General features: G+C 37.1%; 1 protein-coding gene across 1 annotated transcript in view; it reads right to left on the bottom strand.

The window, feature by feature from the left end:
* Positions 1-20,994, bottom strand: part of TRIM24 (tripartite motif containing 24) — a 117,285-nt gene that overhangs the window by 23,118 nt on the left and 73,173 nt on the right. The window contains exons 6-8 of the mRNA XM_017504308.1: positions 17,402-17,560; positions 6,438-6,555; positions 2,874-3,142 (exon numbers count right to left, since the gene is read on the bottom strand). Coding sequence (XP_017359797.1) covers positions 2,874-3,142; positions 6,438-6,555; positions 17,402-17,560 — 546 coding nt within the window. The remainder of the gene's footprint in view (positions 1-2,873; positions 3,143-6,437; positions 6,556-17,401; positions 17,561-20,994) is intronic.

Below are 20,994 nucleotides of genomic sequence, written 5' to 3' on the forward strand. Positions count from 1 at the left end.
AAAAAAAAAAAAAAAAAAAAAAAAAAAAAAAAAAAAAAAAAAAAAAAAAAAAAAAAAAAAAAAAAAAAGAAGTGATGAGAATGTGAAAGAAACTGCAGGAAATTTTCAAAAACTGACAGAAAAAGAACAGTATGTGATGTAAGAACTGCAGTATGTGAAGAGTACTTTGTTCTAACTGTGAAAATTAGGTTATATAATAGAGACTATACAGATTATAGCACTAAATTGTAGAGACTGAAATAAAATCAAAATAAAATTTCTGAGAAAATCAGGCTAAAGGCTCAAGTCACTTCCTTTTGTCACTGCTTATATAACTATTTTCACATAGTGTCTATTAACTGCCTTGGTTACTTTTTTTGAGACAGCGTATTGCTCTCTCACTGGGCTGGAGTGCAGATGCGTGATCATGGTTCACTGCAGCCTTGACCTGCCAGGCTCAAGCAATCCCTCCTATCTCAGTCCCCCAAGATAGCTGGAACTACAAGCATGTGCCACCTCACCTAGTTAATTTTTTATTTTTGTAGAGATGGGAGTGGGGGAGGTTTCCCTATGTTGCCTAGGCTGGTCTCGAACTCCGGGAGTCAAGTGATCCTCCTACCTCAAGTCTCCCAGAGTCCTGGGATTATAGGCATGAGCCTCTGTGCCCAGCCAGTTCTTGACTTCTTTAGTGAAAAGGCATTTAACTCAAATGATGGATTCATTCCTTTTGTTGTCAATAAACTACTAAATATTTAGAAGGTAAATATTAATACATGCAAATGTGTAGCACTGGGCATTCTAATATCTTCTTGTTTCCATTATCTAGCTTCAGAAAAATTTTAGTCATCTTTGCAGTCTATCGGAAATATGTCATTCTGCCTTCAATTTTCTTAACAAAATTTCTACTCTGCTAGGTATACTCCTAGTATATAAAGTATAAAATTATCTTCCCATGGAACACTCAAAGATCTTTTACATTGCTTGACACTAAATTTTTTTAGGAATTTGGCTTGAAATGAAGTTTTAAACAGCCATGCTAATATTCCCTTGGATTTTACATACCTTCTTAGTCAAATTATTAGGATTATTAGCCAAATTATTAAAAACCTCAAATACATTACCTCAGACCTTTACATATACCACGTAACACATTCTGCATCTACAAATGCCCACAACTTTTACTGAGGATTTAAGTATGAGTCCCATATAAAGAAAGACCATTTCTATTTTTTTAAATTTCTACCCAAAAAATTGCATTATGCCATTTAATTGCTTTTTCATAAAGAACCATGTTAAGTATTCCTCTTAGTGCTAGCAAAATACTATTAAAACTTTCTCTCCCTAATTAATTGGTATGTTTTCCTTTTATTAGATAGCAATATCCATATTATTCTTGTTTCCTTTTTGCTTTGGTTAGCAAGAAGTTCTGAGCTGGTTGTCTGTTTCGGTATGAGAATTCTTAGCCTACGTCCGCACACTTTGACTCTTAGTAAACTCTGCTCAATTTCATTTGTATCCTATACTGTAAATCACTTCAAATTCTTTGCAGAAAAAGAGTATACATAGCCGGGCGCGGTGGCTCATGCCTGTAATCCCAACACTTTGGGAGGCTGAGGCGGGCAGATCACTTGAAGTTGGGAGTTCAAGACCAGCCTGACCAATGTGGAGAAACCCCGTCTACGAAAAATACAAAATTAGCTGGGTGTGGCACATGCCTGTAATCCCAGCTACTTGGGAGGCTGAGGCAGGAGAATCGCTTTAACCTGGGAGGCAGGGGCTGTGGTGAGCCGAGATGGCACCACTGCACTCCAGCCTGGGCAGCAAGAGCAAAACTCCACCTCAAAAAAAAAAAAAAAAAAAAAAAAAAAAAAAAAAAAAAAAAAAAAGAGTATATAAATAAATGATGTAACTGAAAACAACAGACAAATTATATAAATTAGACTTTATGTTCCTTACTAAACTTGTATTAAATCTAAGTCTGCCCACATGTAACCTGACAGGAGAGTTAAACTAACAAAACAAAACAAAAAAGGGCCGAGCATGGTGGCTCACGCCTGTAATCTCAGCACTTTGGGAGGCCAAGTTGGGCGGATCACCTGAGGTCAGGAGTTCAAGACCAGCCTGGCCAACATGGTGAAACCCTGTCTTTAAAAAACAAGCAAATATATATATATACACATTTTATCTTTAAAAACTGGACTGAAACCAGGGACAGTGGTTCATCCTTGTAATCCCAGCATTTTGGGAGGCTGAGACGGGCATGAGAATTACTTCAACCTGGGAGGTAGAAGTTGTAGTGAGCTGAGATCGTGCCACTGCACTCCCACCTAAAGTGACAGAGTGAGACTCTGCCCACCACCACCCCCCAGCAAAAAAAGATTGTAGTAAAAATAAAAATGGTAAATAGTGTATTGGCTCAGAAATAAAGTTTGAAAAAGGTAGATTATAATTAACCACACTTTTGCCCTTTTCTATTTCACTCTGCCCTTGTTTCTAAGATGCAATGTGGTTTTCTAAACACTGCATTCTCACAGAGGACAGATTCTTAATGTAGTCATCATTCTGAAGCACTAATATAGGAATTACAGGTACACAGCTTTTCCCATCAATCACAGGGCTTGGGTTATTTAGGAATATAAACATTTATCCTCTGCTTTAATTTCAAGACAATGAAGGGGAGGTAAATGAAAATAGATTTATCAGCTAAATAAACCATTAAATCCTTTTTAAGTAAGTATAAAAACTAGGCATTAAGTAAGGGATCCTTAATGTGATAAATTTTTATAAATGCAGATATTTAGATGATGGAAAATGGATGTCTTTGTTATTCTGAGCTGCTCAACACAATTATACTATAATTATCTAAGTGAGGACAGGCCTGCTTCCAAATTTACCTGATGAGAGATGGAAGGTTGCTGGATGGGCCCCTGCATTCTAGGGTTTGGTAAACCCACAGGTGCTGGCCTCCGTTGCACCTGTTGCCTCTGAGCCATTACCTGTTGCTGCATATGCTGGAGCCGTAATTGAGCTAGGCTGATCTGTGTTGGGAACTTGGATAACTGGTTTGATGATAAACCACTTGGTGGCTGTGAATTCTGTTCCACGACAGGATTCTGCTTAGGCATTTGTGGCTGGCTCTCTTTATCCTCGATTACTAAAGAACCTGATTAGAAAGAAAAGGTTAAGAGAAAAAGTTTTTCAGATAGGTGGTGAAATATCACATTTTGTAAGGCTATTTTTGCAGAATGTCAGAATTGTCAAGGAATTCTCTGGTCTCATGAGCCCTTTTACACTCTGAAATATAGAGGATCCCCAAACAGCTTTTGTTCATTTAAGTTCTAGTCACCAAAATTTATAATATTAGAAATAAAAATAATTTTAAAAAGTACTAATTCATTTAAAAATAATAAAACCATAACAACATGTTTTTATAAAACTGTATTATAAAAAATTTGGTAAACAGTGGCATTGTTTGATATTTTAAAAAATCTCTTTGAATGTCTTGCTTAATAGCTGAAATCTCATTATCTGTTTCTGCACTATCATAATATATTGTTAGGTTAAAATATATGAAAAAAATTTCAGTCTCACTGTATGGCAGACAGCACCTGACAGCAATAACTTAAGTGTACCCTGAGAGTGACCTGTGCGGCCTAAGAAGAATGTGTGTTTGGAGTTCTGAGCTAAAGAACCCAGTATTGGCCAATGCGGAGATTCATTCTTTATCAATGAAGAATATCTGAACTCCCAGCCCAGCCTGTGGAATCCAGGCCATATAGGGGATGGAGGCCTTTTATTTTGTGTTAAATGAAGGTTGCCACATGGAGGTTGCTAGGGAGAGGGTGCTAAATGCTATTTAAACGACTTGCTGGTGGTTCTCCCATCCAGACCACTGCCACTGAACTGTCCTATATGTAAGTTCCCTCAATAAACCCTATGTCTCATTCACTGGCTTGAAGTCTCTTCTTGGGCCTCTCAAACACGGCACTATCCCTACGGAAGTCCATAGAGGTCTGGCACAACACTCATTCAGACATGCAGTTGGAAAAGGGTGGCCTTTGTGGTCCCCTGGAAGAGTACCAGACTATATTTTGAGAACTGCTGTCATATATCAAAACAAGCAAATCTGAGACTGGCTCTAAAAACAATCTCATAAGGTACTTCTAAATCTTTATTATTAACAAGTTGTGATCTCTCAAGTTTCCTATACCTTTACAATGCATACATATTATGTTAACTTTTTGATACAGAATATGTTGACTGGCTTAAAAACTAGTTTTAAGAGTTTAATGATGCCTTTGAAAAGTCAGATCCAAGTTTGATTTCAACAGTAGAGACTCAAATGTTTATGATTTACTAAGCAAATGCATTCTAAAAATACAGTTATTCATTAAATGTTTACTGTGTGTAATTCACACTATGACAGGTAGGTATATGTATATATTTAAAAGAAACAATAACATTCTCTTTTACACATAAGGGATCTCAGGTTTAGAGAGACTTTAAAACTTATCCAAAGTCACTCAAGACACTAACAAAATATTCATCTAGATCAATATTGTTCCCTACCACTCTTCTCTGTTTCTCAGAAGCCATGGGTAACAAGTTTAGAAAACTTGTCTCCTTCTTTAGAGATTTACAATGTAAATCTCATTGTACATGAATTTACAGTGCTGTAAATGACAGGAGAAATCCTATAGTAAAATATATTGTTTAACTTTATTTTATCAGTTTCACAAACTATTAGACTAGAAGATCCTGTTTTTGTTTTGGCTCAAGTAGGTTTATCTGAAACTACAACCATTTATGCGTGTACAGTTTTAAACATAATTCTTAAATACACTTATGTCTATATGTGGGTGTGTTTACCTATTGTGATGTAAGTACATACATCCCTACATATATGAGCAACTTGTGTGGATTTATACCTGTGATGGGTTCTGAGTACAGATGAATGTGTGGTGACAGAGTCAAGTGTGGCAACAAGAGTTACTTACACACGTTTTATATTCTAAAGATGCTTCTTTTTGATAAGATGAGTGTGTATAATTCCAGTTTCCTGCTATGTATCAATATACATATGTCTGTATCTAAAGGAGTCTGCAAGGGTCTCCTTATCACCTTTGCTTCCAGGATTCTTTTTGTTCTTCCCTTACATGGGTAAGATTGCCTATTTCCTCTTTTCCTAGTGAGTATGGGCTATTTCTCCAGTCATTTTCTTTTTTTACCCACAATCTAGCATTGGAGATGAGAAACCATCTTTGATGATTCTGAAACAAATACAATAAGCTCCCCCCCACCCAAAAAAGAAATAATCAAAGGTAATATTGATTGCTAATCAACAGACAATGGGTTGCTAAAGGATGGGGATACGTTCTGAGAAATGTGTCATTTAGGCCATTTCATCTTTAGACAAACAGCAGTTTACTTATGTAAAGTATACTGTATAACCTACTACACACCTAGGTTATATGGCATAGCTTACTGCTAGGTAGAATCTAGGCTACAAACCTGTACAGCACGTAATAGTACTGAATTATTTAGATAATACTGTAGGCAATTGTATTGTAACACAATGGTAAATATCTGTGTATCTAAACATACAAAGATATAGTAAAAAAAACCTCAGTATTTATAAGTCATAGATGCAGTTAGTTGATTGAGACATCATTACGCAGTACTTAACTGTTTAAGATTTGGGTACTTGTCAGTATGTATGTTATACTTCAGTTAGTAAGAAATTTACAGAACTGTTACCTGATCAGGCAAAAGAAGAAAATTAAAAGTCTTCCCTAAGCAAGATAAAGGATTGAACCATTAGGTTCCTACTGAATGGTTCTGAAGATAAGCCAATAAAAATAAAGTAGTTTAAAATAAAACTTTCTAGATATCAAAAACCCTTTATCAATGACAAGTCAAGTTAACTCATTCTGATAAATTTAAAGCTAACAGAACAAACCAGATTTGGGGGCGTTGAGGTAACAGGACAGGACACCTAAATTCCTAAGTCTAGAGACCCTGTAATTCAATGTTATAGAATGTTTTCTTATCTGTACATGTATGTGTGTTTATATTTGTATGTATGTGTTACCATATACATACAATACTATCAAAAACAGCATGCCTTTTTAAAACAAAATAATCAAAGCATTTTGAATGTGAGAAAAGACATTTTCTTTAATCCTCCAGTGTCAGCCTTCTAAGTAGCTGGACTACAAGCATGTGCCACTACCCTTGGCTAACTTAGGTGTCTTATGTCGAAATGGGCTCTCCCTGTGTTGCCCAGGCTGGTCTTGAACTCCTGGGCTCAAGTGATCCTTGAGTGATCCCAAAGTGCTGGGATTACAGATGTGAGCCACTGTGCCCAGCCTAAGAGACCATATTTTCAGTAACATGTCATAATCATTGAGAGATCTACAAACAAAGGGCACTCTGAGAAATGTTATGTAATGGCCTACCTAAGTTGATAATATTTTGAGCCCAGAAACTAGGATCACAGTGAAACTGGATGGTGTTGTTGGTGACTGGGGACGCATCACATCTTGCACGAAGGAGGTGCCGCAACCGGTATGTAATCTAGAAGAAAAAGGAGAAACAACCAAATATTAGGAAAATAATTTATTAAGTGCCCAGTAAATACCTAAAAGCAGTCTCTGATATGTACATCAACACACAATAAACAATCATATATAGGTCCAAAGCATGTTAAAAAGTTTTGAGGCATAACTCAGTTAGCTGTACTATTAAACCTATTTTGAAGTGACAGGTTAAAGTCGGTTTTTTGAACAATTAATAAAACTTTGTAGAAGCACTAACTTAAATATTTGTAAAATAAAAGTTGTTAACATATCTTAATCATCAGTGAGGATCTAGTCATTCTCCCTCAGTTCTTGGAAGATTTTAGTTCTTGGTTCACTATCACCATCTCCAACATAAGTCCTGTCACAATTTTGGATGATTTCAATATCCAACCCAAATGATTCTTCTTTCACTTCCTCTAGTGCCCAAATACCAATAATCCTACAAACCTATCCATCCTTTCATATCACTTTACCCTTGCCTCTAGCCCTCAGTTCCTCATCATCCAGCTTCAATTCCAGTAATAATTTCCTTGCATATATATCTCATCAGTTCCTCATTATCCAGCTTCAATTCCAATAATTTCCTTGCATATATATCTCATCAACTCACTCAATTATGTATGTTCACTTCACTCTCCTCAACGTTTCCCCTAGATAAAACAACCTACCCTGATTAAATCCCACCTTCTGCCTGAGTATCACTGAACTGATCTCACTTCAAACACTTGACCACTTACTTCAGCTAGGCCATTAAGGCTGACTAGCTATCATACGACATTTCTCTAGTCCATTCACTTCCCTAACTTTCCTAAGTAACTATTTCCTACTTTCTTTTCTCTTTTCTAACCTCCAGTATTTCCTCCCCCATTCTTAATCTTAGCTGATGTACTTGCTTAGCATTTCACTGAAAATCAGCAATAATCAAAGATCTTCCACAAACTTCCACCACTTTTCAGTCAGTATCCCCTCCTTTTACAACGGATGATGAAATGTCCATGTTTCTAGTTAAAGCCAGCCTTCCACTTGTGCAGAAGAGCCCACCCTGTCTTGCCTACTCAGTAATTTTCATCCCTTTTCTGTATCACCAATTTTCCCATTTTACTGGATCACACCCATCAACATATAAATATGCTTTAAGTTTTTGTAGGTAAAAACAAAACTCTTGACTCCTTTTCTCCTACCATCAACTACCCCATTTCTTTTAAAGCAAAACTCTACAAGTCTCATCTAGGTCCACTATCTCTGATCCTTCCCTACCCATTCTTTCCTGAGACCATTATGTTTAGGCTTGTTGCAGTTTTTCACACAGGTGGTCAGTCTGCCTTCATGGAAACACTTTTTTCATTTGGCTTCCAGCACACTATAATCACATGGTTTTCCCTTGTTTCACTAGCTGCTACCCTTTGGAGCCACTGAGAATAGATTTAGGTTCCAATGCCCCACTGTTTTTAAACTCTCCAGTAAGGGCAGGGATTCCTCTGCTTGTTGGCAATGCACAATCAGTCTCCACTGTGGGTGTTTTCTTCTCTCCCACACTGCTATGTGCTGGAATGCCCAGGGCTCAGTTTTTTGACCACTCTTCTCCTACATCCATATGTAGTCATGCACCACATAGCAGTGTTTCAGTCAACAATGTACCACATGTACAACAGTAGTCCCATAAATTATAATAAAGCTGAAAAATTCCCATTACCTAATGACGTTGGAGCTGTTGTAACATCACAGCACCAGGCATTACTTGTGTTTATGGTGATGCTGGTGTAAATAAACCTACCGTGCTGCCAAATAATGATAATAAACAACTATATTACTGGTTTATGTATTTACTATAATACTTTTTCTCATTATTTTAGAGTGTATTCCTACTACTTACTAAAAAAAGTGACTGCCTCAGCCAAGTCTTTCAAGAGATAGTCTCAGAAAAAGGATTATTTTAATAGGAGATGAGAACTGAATGCATGTTTATGCACCTGAAGACTTTCCAGTAAGACAAGATGTGGAGGTGTAAGACAGTGGTATTAATAATGTGAGCCTTGGGTAGGCCTAGGCTAATGTGTGTGTTTGTGTCTTGATTTTTAACAAAAAGTTTTAAAGTAAATAAATACAAAGATATAAGGAAAGAAAGTATGTGTACAATGTTTGTGTTTTAAGCTAAGTGTTATTATCTTAAAATAACAGTAGCTTGACTCTTGACAAGAGTCAAGGCATTAAAAAAATTAAAGTTTATAAAGTTAAAGTAAGCTTTAAGTAAGCTGAAGTTATTATTAAAAAAAATATTTTCAAATAAATTTAATGTAGTCTAAATGTATGGTGCTTATAAAGTACCCAGTAGTGTACAGTAACGTCGTACGCCTTTACAATCACTCACCATTCCACTCACTTGCTCACCCAGAGCAAATTCCAGTCCTGCAAGCTCCATTCATGGTAAATGCCCTACAGGTGTACTGTTTTTTTTTGAGTCTCACTCTGTCATCCAGGGTGGAGTGGAGTGGTACGATCTCAGCTCGGCTCACTGCAACCTCCATGGTATAACATTTTTTAATCCTTTGTATTATTTGACTGTACCTTTTCTATGTTTAGATATATAAACACCATTATGTTATAGCTGCATACAGTATTCAGTACAGTAATATGCTGTACAGATTGGTAGCCTAGGAGCAATAGGGTATACCATCTAGGTTTGTGTAAGTACATCCTATGATGACACACAGTGCCAAAAATCACTATTTCTCAGAATACATCCCTGTCATCAAGCAACACATGACTACTTTTTATCCTCAGGTGTACTCTTCCTATAATCCTCCCCATCTCGATTACTGGCAATACTATTTTTTCCTACAACTTAAAAGTCCTTGATTCCTTTTTCTCACACTCTGTATTCAACCTGTCAGCAAATCCCATTGGCTCCATGTTTAAAACATATGTATAGGCTGGGCGGGGTGACTCATGCCTGTAATCCCAACACTTTGAGTGGATCACAAGGTCAGGAGTTTGAGACCAGCCTGGCCAACAAGGCGAAACCCTGTCTCTACTAAAAATACAAAATTAGCCAGGTGTGATGGCACATGCCTGTCATCTCAGCTACTTGGGAGGCTGAGGCAGGAGAACCACTTGAACCCAGAAGGTAGAGGTTGCGGTGAGCCAAGATGGCGCCACTGCACTCCAGCCTGGGCAACAAGAACGAAACTCCATTTCAAAAAAGAGGGGAGGGGAGGGGAGGGGCCAAGCCTACATTTCTTTCACCCAAATTCCCCGAGTGTTAACTTATGACCAAATTTGCTGCAGTGCTCACCCAACTGCTCCTACACACATTATTAGTCTTTTTCCAAAACTTTGGAAAGCAAGCTATAGGCATGAGGTCCTGTCTCCCCTAAATACTACAGTATGGATATCCTAAAACAAGGGTAACTAAATCCCAGTTTCCAAATTCATAAACCAATTGTTGCAACACAGCCATCCAGTTTAAATATTTCATCTAAACGCCAACAGTTTCAGCAGTCTTTTCCATGATGCTATCAAGGAATACAAGTTGCTTCGTTGCCTCATTTTTCAACTGCTCAGACTTTCTCTTTTGTTCACGTCCCTGATGTGTTTTGAAGATTTTATGCCTTACATTCTGTAGGATGACTTTTAACCTGGTGATATTTCCTCCTGATCAGACTTATTTACAGTATTCTTGTCAAGAATACCACACAAATGATGATGTGCCAGGAAATGTAGGATGTTCAACTTGTCCAACCACTGGTGATATTAATCTTGATCTGTAATTCTGCTACTCAATTTCTTAACCTTAAAGTTGAAGAGGTATTCTAAGATTTTACTAATACTCTGTTTCCCATCAATCCTCTACCCAGCATATTTGCAGCCACTGACTAGTCCTCCCAAATTACCTCTATGATAGTAACCAAATGTGCTCCTTTATACCCATTACTCTTTCTACAACCATAACTTTTTGTTTTGTTATCAACTTCTCCCCCAAATACCCTGTTTACTGATTTATATTATTATAAACTCATGTATTCTTATTTAATTCAGTGTGTTATAATTTATTATAGTGACTTATTTTGACCCTCAAATTTGTTTTTAGTTTTCCCAGTGGGAGCCCTTTTACACTGGAATCCTGTTTCCTTTGACATGTCCCCATTATCATCTGAGCATTTCAGTAGTTTTCTGGTATCACATCATGTTCTGGGCACATCTTTTACTTTCCCCCTCTTTTCCTAGTATTTTGAAACCAAGATCTGGAAGAAGTGGGCTCAGTGCTATTGGGATGCAGCACACCAACAATGAATACATATGCACATATAGATGGATACATATACATCTGTAATGATTTCTAGATCTGAGTCCAAGAATAAAAATAAAACTCTAAGTTCATACTTGTACTCTTAATTCCAATCCAATACATCTTTGGGCCCTTCCTAGCCTAACTTCTTTCTAAATACCTTCTCTGGAAACTAGGCTGCCATTACCTTCAATATATTTATTTACTTATTCAATCCATTTACTTATTTACTCAATGTAACCAAGATCCAAATGACACTGGCTAATTCTTCTGAACACCTCTATATTCCTCCCTCCCACTTCACATCTGTGGCTACTGGCTTCATGCCTGCAGTGATTCCCCAACCCTCTCCAATATCCAGTGAGCTCACAGTCACCATGCTGATGCCTCCATGCCAGGAAGAGAAGTCAGTAAGATTCTTGATAGTTTTTATGTTAATATATAGATATACACACACATACACACATTTTATGTATCATGTATATTGATAATTAGCTACCTTGAGGATAGGGACCAAGTCTAAACATGAAGCTTATTTATGTTTCATATACACAATATACATAGCCTGAAAGCAATTTTATACAATATTTTTAACAATTTTGTGCATGAATCCAAGTTGTGTTCAATTCTTATGTGTATAATTTCCCACTTGTGGTATCATGATGGTGCTCAAAAAGTTTTGAATTTTGGAGAATTTCAGATTTCAGTTGGGATGCTCAACCTATGTAAGAAACTCATGCAACTCAATAGCAAAAACCCAAATAAACATAATTTAAAAATGGGCAAAGACTTTGAATTTCTATTTTTCTAAAGAAGACATATAAAAATGTCCAATAGGCATATAAAAAGGTGCTCCACATCAGTCATCAATAGGAAGATGCAAATCAAAGCCGCAATGAACTATCACCTCATACCTGTTAGGATCCAGCTAATATCAAAAAACAACACAAGTGTTGGGCAGAGTGTGGAAAAAAGGGAACCCTTGGTACACTTTAGGTGGAAATGCAGATTGGTACAACCACTATGAATAACAATATGGAGGTTCTTCAAATAATTAAAAATAGGACTACTGTAGGTCCAGCAATCTCTCTGCTGGGTATTACTAAAGGAAATGAAATAGGATATTGTAGAGATATCTGCACTCCCATGTCACTGCAGCATTATTCACAGTAGCCAAGATAGAAAAACAACCTGTATCCAATGATACATGGATAAATTGTGTTAGATATATACAACAGAATATTATTCAACCTTAAAAAAGGAAAGAAATCCTGCTATTTGTGCTAACAGAACCTTGAGCTCACTATAAGTGAAATAAGCCAGACCCAGAAAGAAAAATACTATATAATTTCTCTTATACATGGATTACTTTTAGAAGTTGAAGACAAAGTGGAATGGGGGTTTACCAGGGGCTAGGCAGGTAGGAAATGTAGAAAAGTAGGTCATAGGGTACAAATTTGCAGGTAGGTAGAATAAATAAACATTGAAATGTAAGGTACAGTGTAAGAACTATAGTTAATAAGATTGTAAGGTCAGCCAGATGTGGTGGCTCACACCTGGAGTTCCAGATCAGGTGGGGTGACAGAGAATGACCTTGTCTTTAAAAAAAAAAAAAAAAAAAAAAAATCTAGGTATGGTGGCATGCATGTGTAGTTCCATCTACCTGGGGGACTGAGGCAAAAGGCTCACTTGAGCCTAGGAGTTTGAGGCTACAGTGAGCTACAATCATGCCAGTGCACTCTATCCTGTGTGATAGAGAGAGACCCTGTCTTGAAAAACAAAACAAAACAAAAGAACAACAACAACAAAAAAAACTTCCATATTAATAATATTGTAATATATATCAAAAATTTGTTATAGATTTTAGGTGTTCTTACCATAAACACAGATACAAGGTAACTATGTAGGGTGATGGATATCGTGTTATATATAAAATATAAATAAATTTTTTAAAATAGCAAGCCAAGCTTGAGGTTTCAGGCCTACAAGGCATTTCATTTTATTTTTTTTAAGCATATAAAATCCATCATTTAAAGGATAACCTGAGTAAACAAGGCTATATTTATAAAGCAGAACTCTGGAGAACAGAATTATACAATATAATGATTTTCACTTTTTCTGAAGTTAGAAAATCCTTCTAAATGTTTAAAAATAATCACGAACCTCAGCTCTGCATGCATTACAGGCAAATTACTTTATTATCTACAGCTGCTACAGAAATGCATCAATGCTCACTTGGGTTCCATGGGATTTTTAAAGTTTAGTTAACCAAGAATATGGTTAATACTGGTACTATATGATTCACTGTTCCTATTTTCTCCTATGTATCATATAGATGACTATCTCTTTCATTCCTATTTCAACAGATCATTGTGTAAATTAATTTATCCCATCTCCAATTTTTATTTTCTCCATAATACAATCAAACAAAATCAGAACAGAATGAAAAAAACACATTTTTAAATTGATAAGGAGATTGACACAATGCTCATCTGATTGTGTGAATAATCTGTATAACATACACATATAAGAATACTCATGATGGGTTGAAAAATACAATTCTCTATTCCCTCTATCCCTTTTCTACTTGACTTTCAGAAAAATGTAGGTAACAGAGAACAGAAGGTATATAGTATGCAGATGTTTTCCACTAAGACTAATGAAAAAATAAGACTCTGGATGGAGACTGTATCTCTGATAATTGTGAAAGGAAAACAAATCCTAAGAATTAAATGCAATTCATGATTAAGAACAGTTATAGAACTCTGATGTCATTCAATATTTGAAGTTATTTTACAATGTTTATCCAGAATCACATCTCCTTATTTTAAAATTGTATAGAAAATTTCTGGACTTCCATTTTTTTGAATAGGTGACAGAAAACTTGATTTGGAGGTAACAATACAAGCATACCTTGTTTTACTGAGCTTTGCTTTACTGTGCTTCGTAAATACTACGAATTTTACAAATTTAAGGTTTGTGAAAACACCACGTTGAGAAAATCAGCACCATTTTTCCAACAGCACATGCTCACTTTGTTTCTCTGTCACATTTTGGTAATTCTTAACAATAATCTGTTATGGCGATCTGTAGTCTTTGATGGTAATATTTTGACTGTTTTGGGACATTGGGACACCACAAACCATGCCCATGTAAGAGCAAACATAATTGATAAATAGTGTATCCTGATTGCTCCAATTTAGCTATTCTTTCTTCCTCTCCTCAGGCCTCCTTAGTCTCAGACATAACAATATTGAAACTAGGCCAATTAATAACCCTACAATAGTTGCTACTTAGTTCAAGTGAAAGGAAGAGTTGCATGACTCTCACTAATCAAAACTTAAGAAATGAGTAAGCTTACTGAGGAAAGCATGTTTCAAGCTGAGACAGACTAAAAGCTAGGCCTCTTGCACCAGTTAGCCAAGCTGCAAATGTAAAGGAAAAATTCTTGAAGGAAATCCAAAGTGTTACTCCAGTGAACACATGAATGATGAGAATGCCAAGCAGCCTTATTGCTGACAGGAAGAAAGTTGCACGGTCTTGACAGAGGATAAAACCGGTTATGACATTCCCTTAAGCCAAGATCTAATTCAGAGACAGGTCCTAAAACTCTTTAATTCAATAAAGGCTGCAAGAGGTGAGGAAGCTGCAAAAGAAAGTTTTAAGGTGGCAGAGGTTGGTCCATGAGATTTATGGAAAGAAGCCATCCATTCTGCAGTCTCCACAATATAAAAGTGCAAGGTGAGGCACCAAGTGCTGATGTAGAAGCTACAGTAAGTTAATCATAAGATCTAGCTAAGATCATTGACGAAGGTGGCACACTAAACAACACGTTTTCAGTGTAGATTGCTCAGACTTCTATTGGAAGATGATGCCATCTAGAAATTTCAGAGAAGACAATGCATGGCTTCAAATCCGCAAAGGACAGACTGACTCTTACTAGGGACTAATGCACCTGGTGACCTGAAGTTGAAGTCAATGCTCATTGACCATTCCAAATATCCTACGGCCCTTAAGAATTATGCTAAATCTACTCTGCTTTTGTGTTCTATAAGTGAAAACAAAGCCTGGATGACAGCACGCCTACTTACAGTATATTTTGGTAAATACTTTAAGCCCACTTTTGAGACCCAGTGCTCAGAAAATAAAGGATTTTAAAATATTACTGCTCACTGACAAATATAACTGGTCACCCAAGAGCTCTCATAGAAATACATATGGAGATTAAGGTAATTTTCATGCCCACTAACACAACATTTATTCTGCAGCCCATGAATCAAGAAGTTATTCTGATTCTCATGTCTTTATTTTTTTCTTTTGGTAGCAACAGGGTCTTACCCTGTGGCCCAGGGTGGTCTTGAACTCCAAGCCTCAAGTGATCCTCCCACACCTGAAGGCCCTGGATCAGGTTTTACATAATCTGGGAGTTAAGTCTGTTCAAGCATCTTATAATATACACTCAGCTTCTCAGTGTTGGTATTATAGGTGCATGTCCTCAAGTCTTATTTAAGAAATACATTATGTGGCTGGGTGCAGTGGCTCATGCTGTAATCTCAGCACTTTGGGAGGCTAAGGCAAGTGGATCACTTACGGTCAGCAGTTCAAGACCAGTCTGGAAAACATAGTGACCCGTCTCTACAAAAAATAGAAAATTTAGCTGGGCATAGTGGCACATGCCTGTAGTCGCAGCTATTGGGAGGCTGAAGCAGGAGAATTGGTTGAAACCGGGAGCTAGACGTTGCAGTGAGCTGCGATCATGCCACTGCACTCCAGCCTAAGCAACAGAGTGAGACTGCATCTCAAAAAAAGAAAAAAAAAGAAAAAGAAAAAAACCCAGAAAACATAAGGCTATTTTAATAGCCGCCATACATCATGATTCCTCTGACGGATCTGGGCAAAGTAAAGTAAAAAACTTCTAGAAAGGATTCATTATTCTAGTTGCCTTTAAGAACCTTAGTGATTCATGGGAGAAGATAAAAATATCAACATTAACAGGAGTTAGGAATAAGTTGATTCCAACCTTTAGGGATGACCTGGAGTAATTCAAGACTTCAGTGGAGAAGGAACTACAGATGTGGTAGAAACAACAATAGAACTGGAATTAGAAGTAGAGCCTGAAGATTTGACTGAATTGCTGCAATTTTATGATCAAACTTGAATGGATGAACAGTTGCTTCTTATGGATGAGCACAGAAAAGTAGTTTCTTGAGATAGAAATTACTCCTGGTGAAGATGCTGTGATCATTGTTGAGGTGACAACAAATAATTTAGAATATTCCATAAACTTAGGTGATACAGCAGCTACAGGCTTTGAGAGGACTGACTCCAATTCTGAAAGAAGTTCTATTGTAGGTAAAATGCTATCAAATTATCATTGCATGCTATGGAGAAATCTTTCATTAGAAAAGAATCAATCAATGCAAACTTCATTGTCATCTTATTTTAAGATATTGCCACAACTATCCCAACCTTCAGCAACCACAACCCCAGTGGCCATCAACTTCTCCACGAGCAAAAAGATTATGACTCTTGTAGGCTCAGATGATTAACATTTTTAGCAATAAAGTATTCTTTAATTAAGGTATATATATTGTTTTTTAAAACAATACTACTGCACAATTAGATTACAGTATTTATAGTCAAAACTCTTATATGCACTGGAAAACTTTTAAAGAAGTGTATGGCTTGGCTTATTGATATTTGCTTTATTGCAATAGTCTAGAACTGACCCTACAATTTATACTATACTTCAGAGTATAAATCTCTGTTCAATCCTTAATAAAATGAATGTAAAGCAAGAATTTTTAAGAATGTAACTAAATGTCTTTTATACCTTTGCTACTCAAAGCACAGCCCACAAACCAAGTAGCATCAGCATCACCTGCAAGCTTGTTAGAAATTCACAAGCCCCACCACAGCTCTTCTGATCAGAATCCTCAAGTGATGTGGATGTGGTAGTCACACGTTAAGTAGCAAGATTCTAGACCAATGTCAAATGGTTCACCAAATCACAGAGCTATTTTTCTGCTGCAAAAATATCCAGCAACACAGACTGCCATGTAGCGCCAACAAGAAGAACACAGGCTCAGGTCATGCCTGAGATCATATAAACCCTGGCTATTCCTCTTATTGTGTGATGTTTAGGCATGTTATATGATCACATGCCTTAGTTTCATCATTTGTAGAATGGGGGTAAATAGGTGTATCTCATAAGAATGAGATAAAAGTTTAAACATTATATGGGAAATGCTTACAATTAGTACCTGGCACACCATAGGTAATCAGAAAATGTTCACTATCATTCTTATTTTTGGTATTAAGTTCAGTTGCTATGAAGACGTGAATAGTTGGAAAGAACAAAAAAGAAATTCATGATAAGACTAAAACTGAATTATGCCAGGTAAAAATATCTTTTTTAAACCAAAATATTTTGATAAATATTAGAAATAGGTAAAAAGCACTTATGCACAAGCAGAATAAATTTTAAGCATTCCAATGGCTCCACTGTTTTACTGTGCATTTTTACAGTATATTAAATAGCATACTTTTATCTTACCAGTCGTTTGCTATAAAGTAATGCTGTACTACTGCCACTGGAAACTGCCCATTTAGAAAAATGCATGACATGCTCCAATTGTTTAGAAAGTCCAGCCACTTCCTGTTGTTGTTGCATAAGTTTCATGCGATGGTCCTTTGCAAGGCTCTGAAAACAATAATTTCAAAATTAGTATCAGCATATAACATATACTTTAATGGTCATTTCCAGGTAAACAAATTAGAATAACTACAATCGCTAAGCACTCAATTTACTGCAACTAAAAATACTCTTAGTGTTTTCCCTGTTTATTTATTTATTTATTTATTTTTGAGACGGAGTTTCGCTCTTGTTACCCAGGCTGGAGTGCAATGGCACGATCTCGGCTCACTGCAACCTCCGCCTCCTGGGTTTAGGCAATTCTCCTGCCTCAGCCTCCTGAGTAGCTGGGATTACAGGCACGCGCCACCATGCCCAGCTAATTTTTTGTATTTTTAGTAGAGACGGGGTTTCACCATGTTGACCAGGATGGTCTCGATCTCTTGACCTCGTGATCCACCCGCCTCGGCCTCCCAAAGTGCTGGGATTACAGGCTTGAGCCACCGTGCCCGGCCAGTGTTTTCCTTGTTACAAAGGATCACTTTCACTACAACAAAAGCTGCACCACAAATGTGACCCCTCACCCCTGAAGGCCCTGGATCAGGTTTTACATAGTCTGGGAGTTAAGTCTGTTCAATCATCTTACAATACCCAAAAAAGATGGATTAGCTATAATACAGTAAATGCCTATGAAATTCAACACTCAACAAATAAGAAAGAAGTACGGTCCAGCAAACTAGTAAAGTAACTCAATCACATAATCATATAATTTCACCTTTTAGAGATTCTACTTAATAGCTGCAATTGCAAGTAGTTTGTGCAACACACAGAGTCATGGTGTGTTGTAGATGACACTTATCCTCTGTATGTGGTAATTTTTTCAAAAAGCATATTATTTCTGTCTATTGAGAATTAACATGGGAGCCAACAGATAAACTGAATGACTGTGCCAATGCACTCTTAAGAAAAGCTACATTAAAGAATATAGATTTCGCTAAGGAGAGTATGTATGTACTTTCCTTAGAGAAGACAGGATAATCAAAAGTAGAGCACACTGAACTTGGGTTATTTTAAAGGTTCCTATCCAAAAGCCTCATCCTAGACCTAGCAAGGAAAAGGGGGGGAGGGGCACAGGACTTTCTATTATCTCAGACAAATTAGAGAAATTTTAAAGCAAAATTGCTATACTACTACATGGACTTATATATTCTCAATAAAAAGTGGACTCAGATTCTGGCCCTAGTCAGTTCCAGATTTAGAAAATACATATGAGCTACACTGAATTAAGAGGGAAATTGCAGTTGTCTATTTGAGGTACTGACAACAGCCAATGGCTCTGCCATATCTAATTTAAGTTAGAGACAGTAATTTGCCTATTAGGCTATTTTTGACCTCTGTAAAAATTTAGTAAGTGTTTCTCTGGAAACATTGTAGTAGGAATGGAAATTCCATTTACTTTCAAGAAGTTCGTGAATTAAGAATTAGAAGCCCTGGTTTTTTGGTCTTCTATGCTAATTTCTCTATTCCTTACGAGTCTTAACAGATAAAAAGGGGTTATGTTTATTTGCCTTTAAAAGGGACTCCAACTAGCCTGGGCAACACAGCAAGACCACATCTCTTAAAAAAAAAAAAATTAGCCAGGAGCAGCGGCAAGTGCCTTGTAGTCCTAGCTTCTCAGAAGGCTCTGTCACGAGGATTGCATGTAATCCCAGCATCCTGGGAGTTTGAGGCTGCAGTGGGCCAGGCCATGCCGCAGCACTTGGGCCTGGGTGATAGACTGAGACCTTGTCTCTAAAAAGTAAAATAAGAAAATTCACTAGAGTGAGACTTCACCTCTATAAAAATAAAAAATTAGTTCAGTGTGGTTGCATAGCTACTCAGGAGGCTAAGGTGGGAAGATTGCTTGAACCTGGGAGGTAAAGGCTGCAGTGAATACACCACTGCTGCATTCAAGCTCGGACAACAAAGAGAGACACTGTCTGAAAAAAAAAAAAAAAGGCGAGGTTGGGTAGCTCACGCCTGTAATCTCAGTACTTTGGGAGGCAGAGGCGGGCAGACTGCCTGAGCCCAGGAGTTTTAAGACTAGCCTGAGCCAACGTGTCAAAATCCCATCTCTTAAAAAAAAAAATTGCCAGGCATGGTGGCATGCATTTGTAGTCCTATTTACTCGAGATACTGAGAGGATCACTTGAGCCCAGGAGGTGGAGGCTGCGGTGAGCTGTGATTCATGCTATTGCACTTCCACCTGGAAAAGGACCAGGTTCATTCTTACAGATTCATGAGTCTGGTAATCTTCTTTGTAAAGCTCTTCAAGTGATTCTGATGTACCGTAAAGTTTGAAAACACAAAAATAGTAATGTATGCACTACTAATCTCTGGGAAAGCAAATCAAAGTGATATTTGATTTTAAACAGTTTTGGAAACTCAAATTCTACTTGAATTATTATTTTTTTAAAGACACAGATATTGAACAAATACTCACTATAAATGGGGTCTGATTCTTCCTGCCCAGAATACTTCCTCACTAAATAACTACGTTTCCAAAACAACAGATTACTTTAGTCTTTGTTTCCTGTATAGCTGATGATAATACACAGGAATGATCATGCTTTCCCAGAAGGGACAGAACTTTCTGACAGAAACCCTAAAATTTGGTCAACTATGACATAAAGAGGATAACCTATATTATTTCTAGAAGTCTTATTTTTCCCCAAATCTTCAATCATTAGGATTCTTTTTTTTTTTTTTAATGCTTTACTGTATCAATATTCTTTCTTTCTATGTCAACGTACTAAAGGAATGCCTAAAGATCACACAATTAATATTACACATTAATGTACCATGTAGGTGTTAGAACCTCATGTTATTTAAAGTCAAACACCAACTTTGGATCTTGACCTTTGTGAGTTTTAAAAAGCTGAGGAAGACAGTAATTTTTTTTTACCTGCAGTAAGAAGCATCTAAGTGCTTTGAGCATGACTCTAAATGCTGCTTTCACAATTAGAATTATAAAATGTTGACGGCAGGGCTAGCCAAATTCTTTTACCTAACTTCTCACTGGGTTAAATATATATATTTGAGAACAAAATCGAATAGTGTATCTTTCTAGAAAATTTTGTTCCACTAAACCGCTTTGGTGATGCAAAGATCTATTTAATATTCAGAGATCCTCCTATAAGCAAGGCATTACAATTTGTGCTATCAGTTGTCAGACATTTATAGCATATTACTAAGCTAAACTGTCAGCTACGATATAAAACCCAGCAAAGGGCCAGGTGCAGTGGCTTACGCCTGTAATCCCAGCACTTTGGGAGGCAGGTGGATCATGAGGTCAAGAGATCGAGACCATCCTGGTCAACATGGTAAAACCCCGTCTCTACTAAAAATACAAAAAATTAGCTGGACATGGTGGCACGTGCCTGTAATCCCAGCTACTCAGGAGGCTGAGGCAGGAGAATTGCCTGAACCCAGGAGGCGGAGGTTGCAGTGAGCCGAGATCGCGCCATTGCACTCCA

Source organism: Cebus imitator, unplaced genomic scaffold (genome assembly GCF_001604975.1).
Source record: "Cebus imitator isolate Cc_AM_T3 unplaced genomic scaffold, Cebus_imitator-1.0 Scaffold319, whole genome shotgun sequence".
Taxonomy (NCBI): Eukaryota; Metazoa; Chordata; class Mammalia; order Primates; family Cebidae; genus Cebus; species Cebus imitator.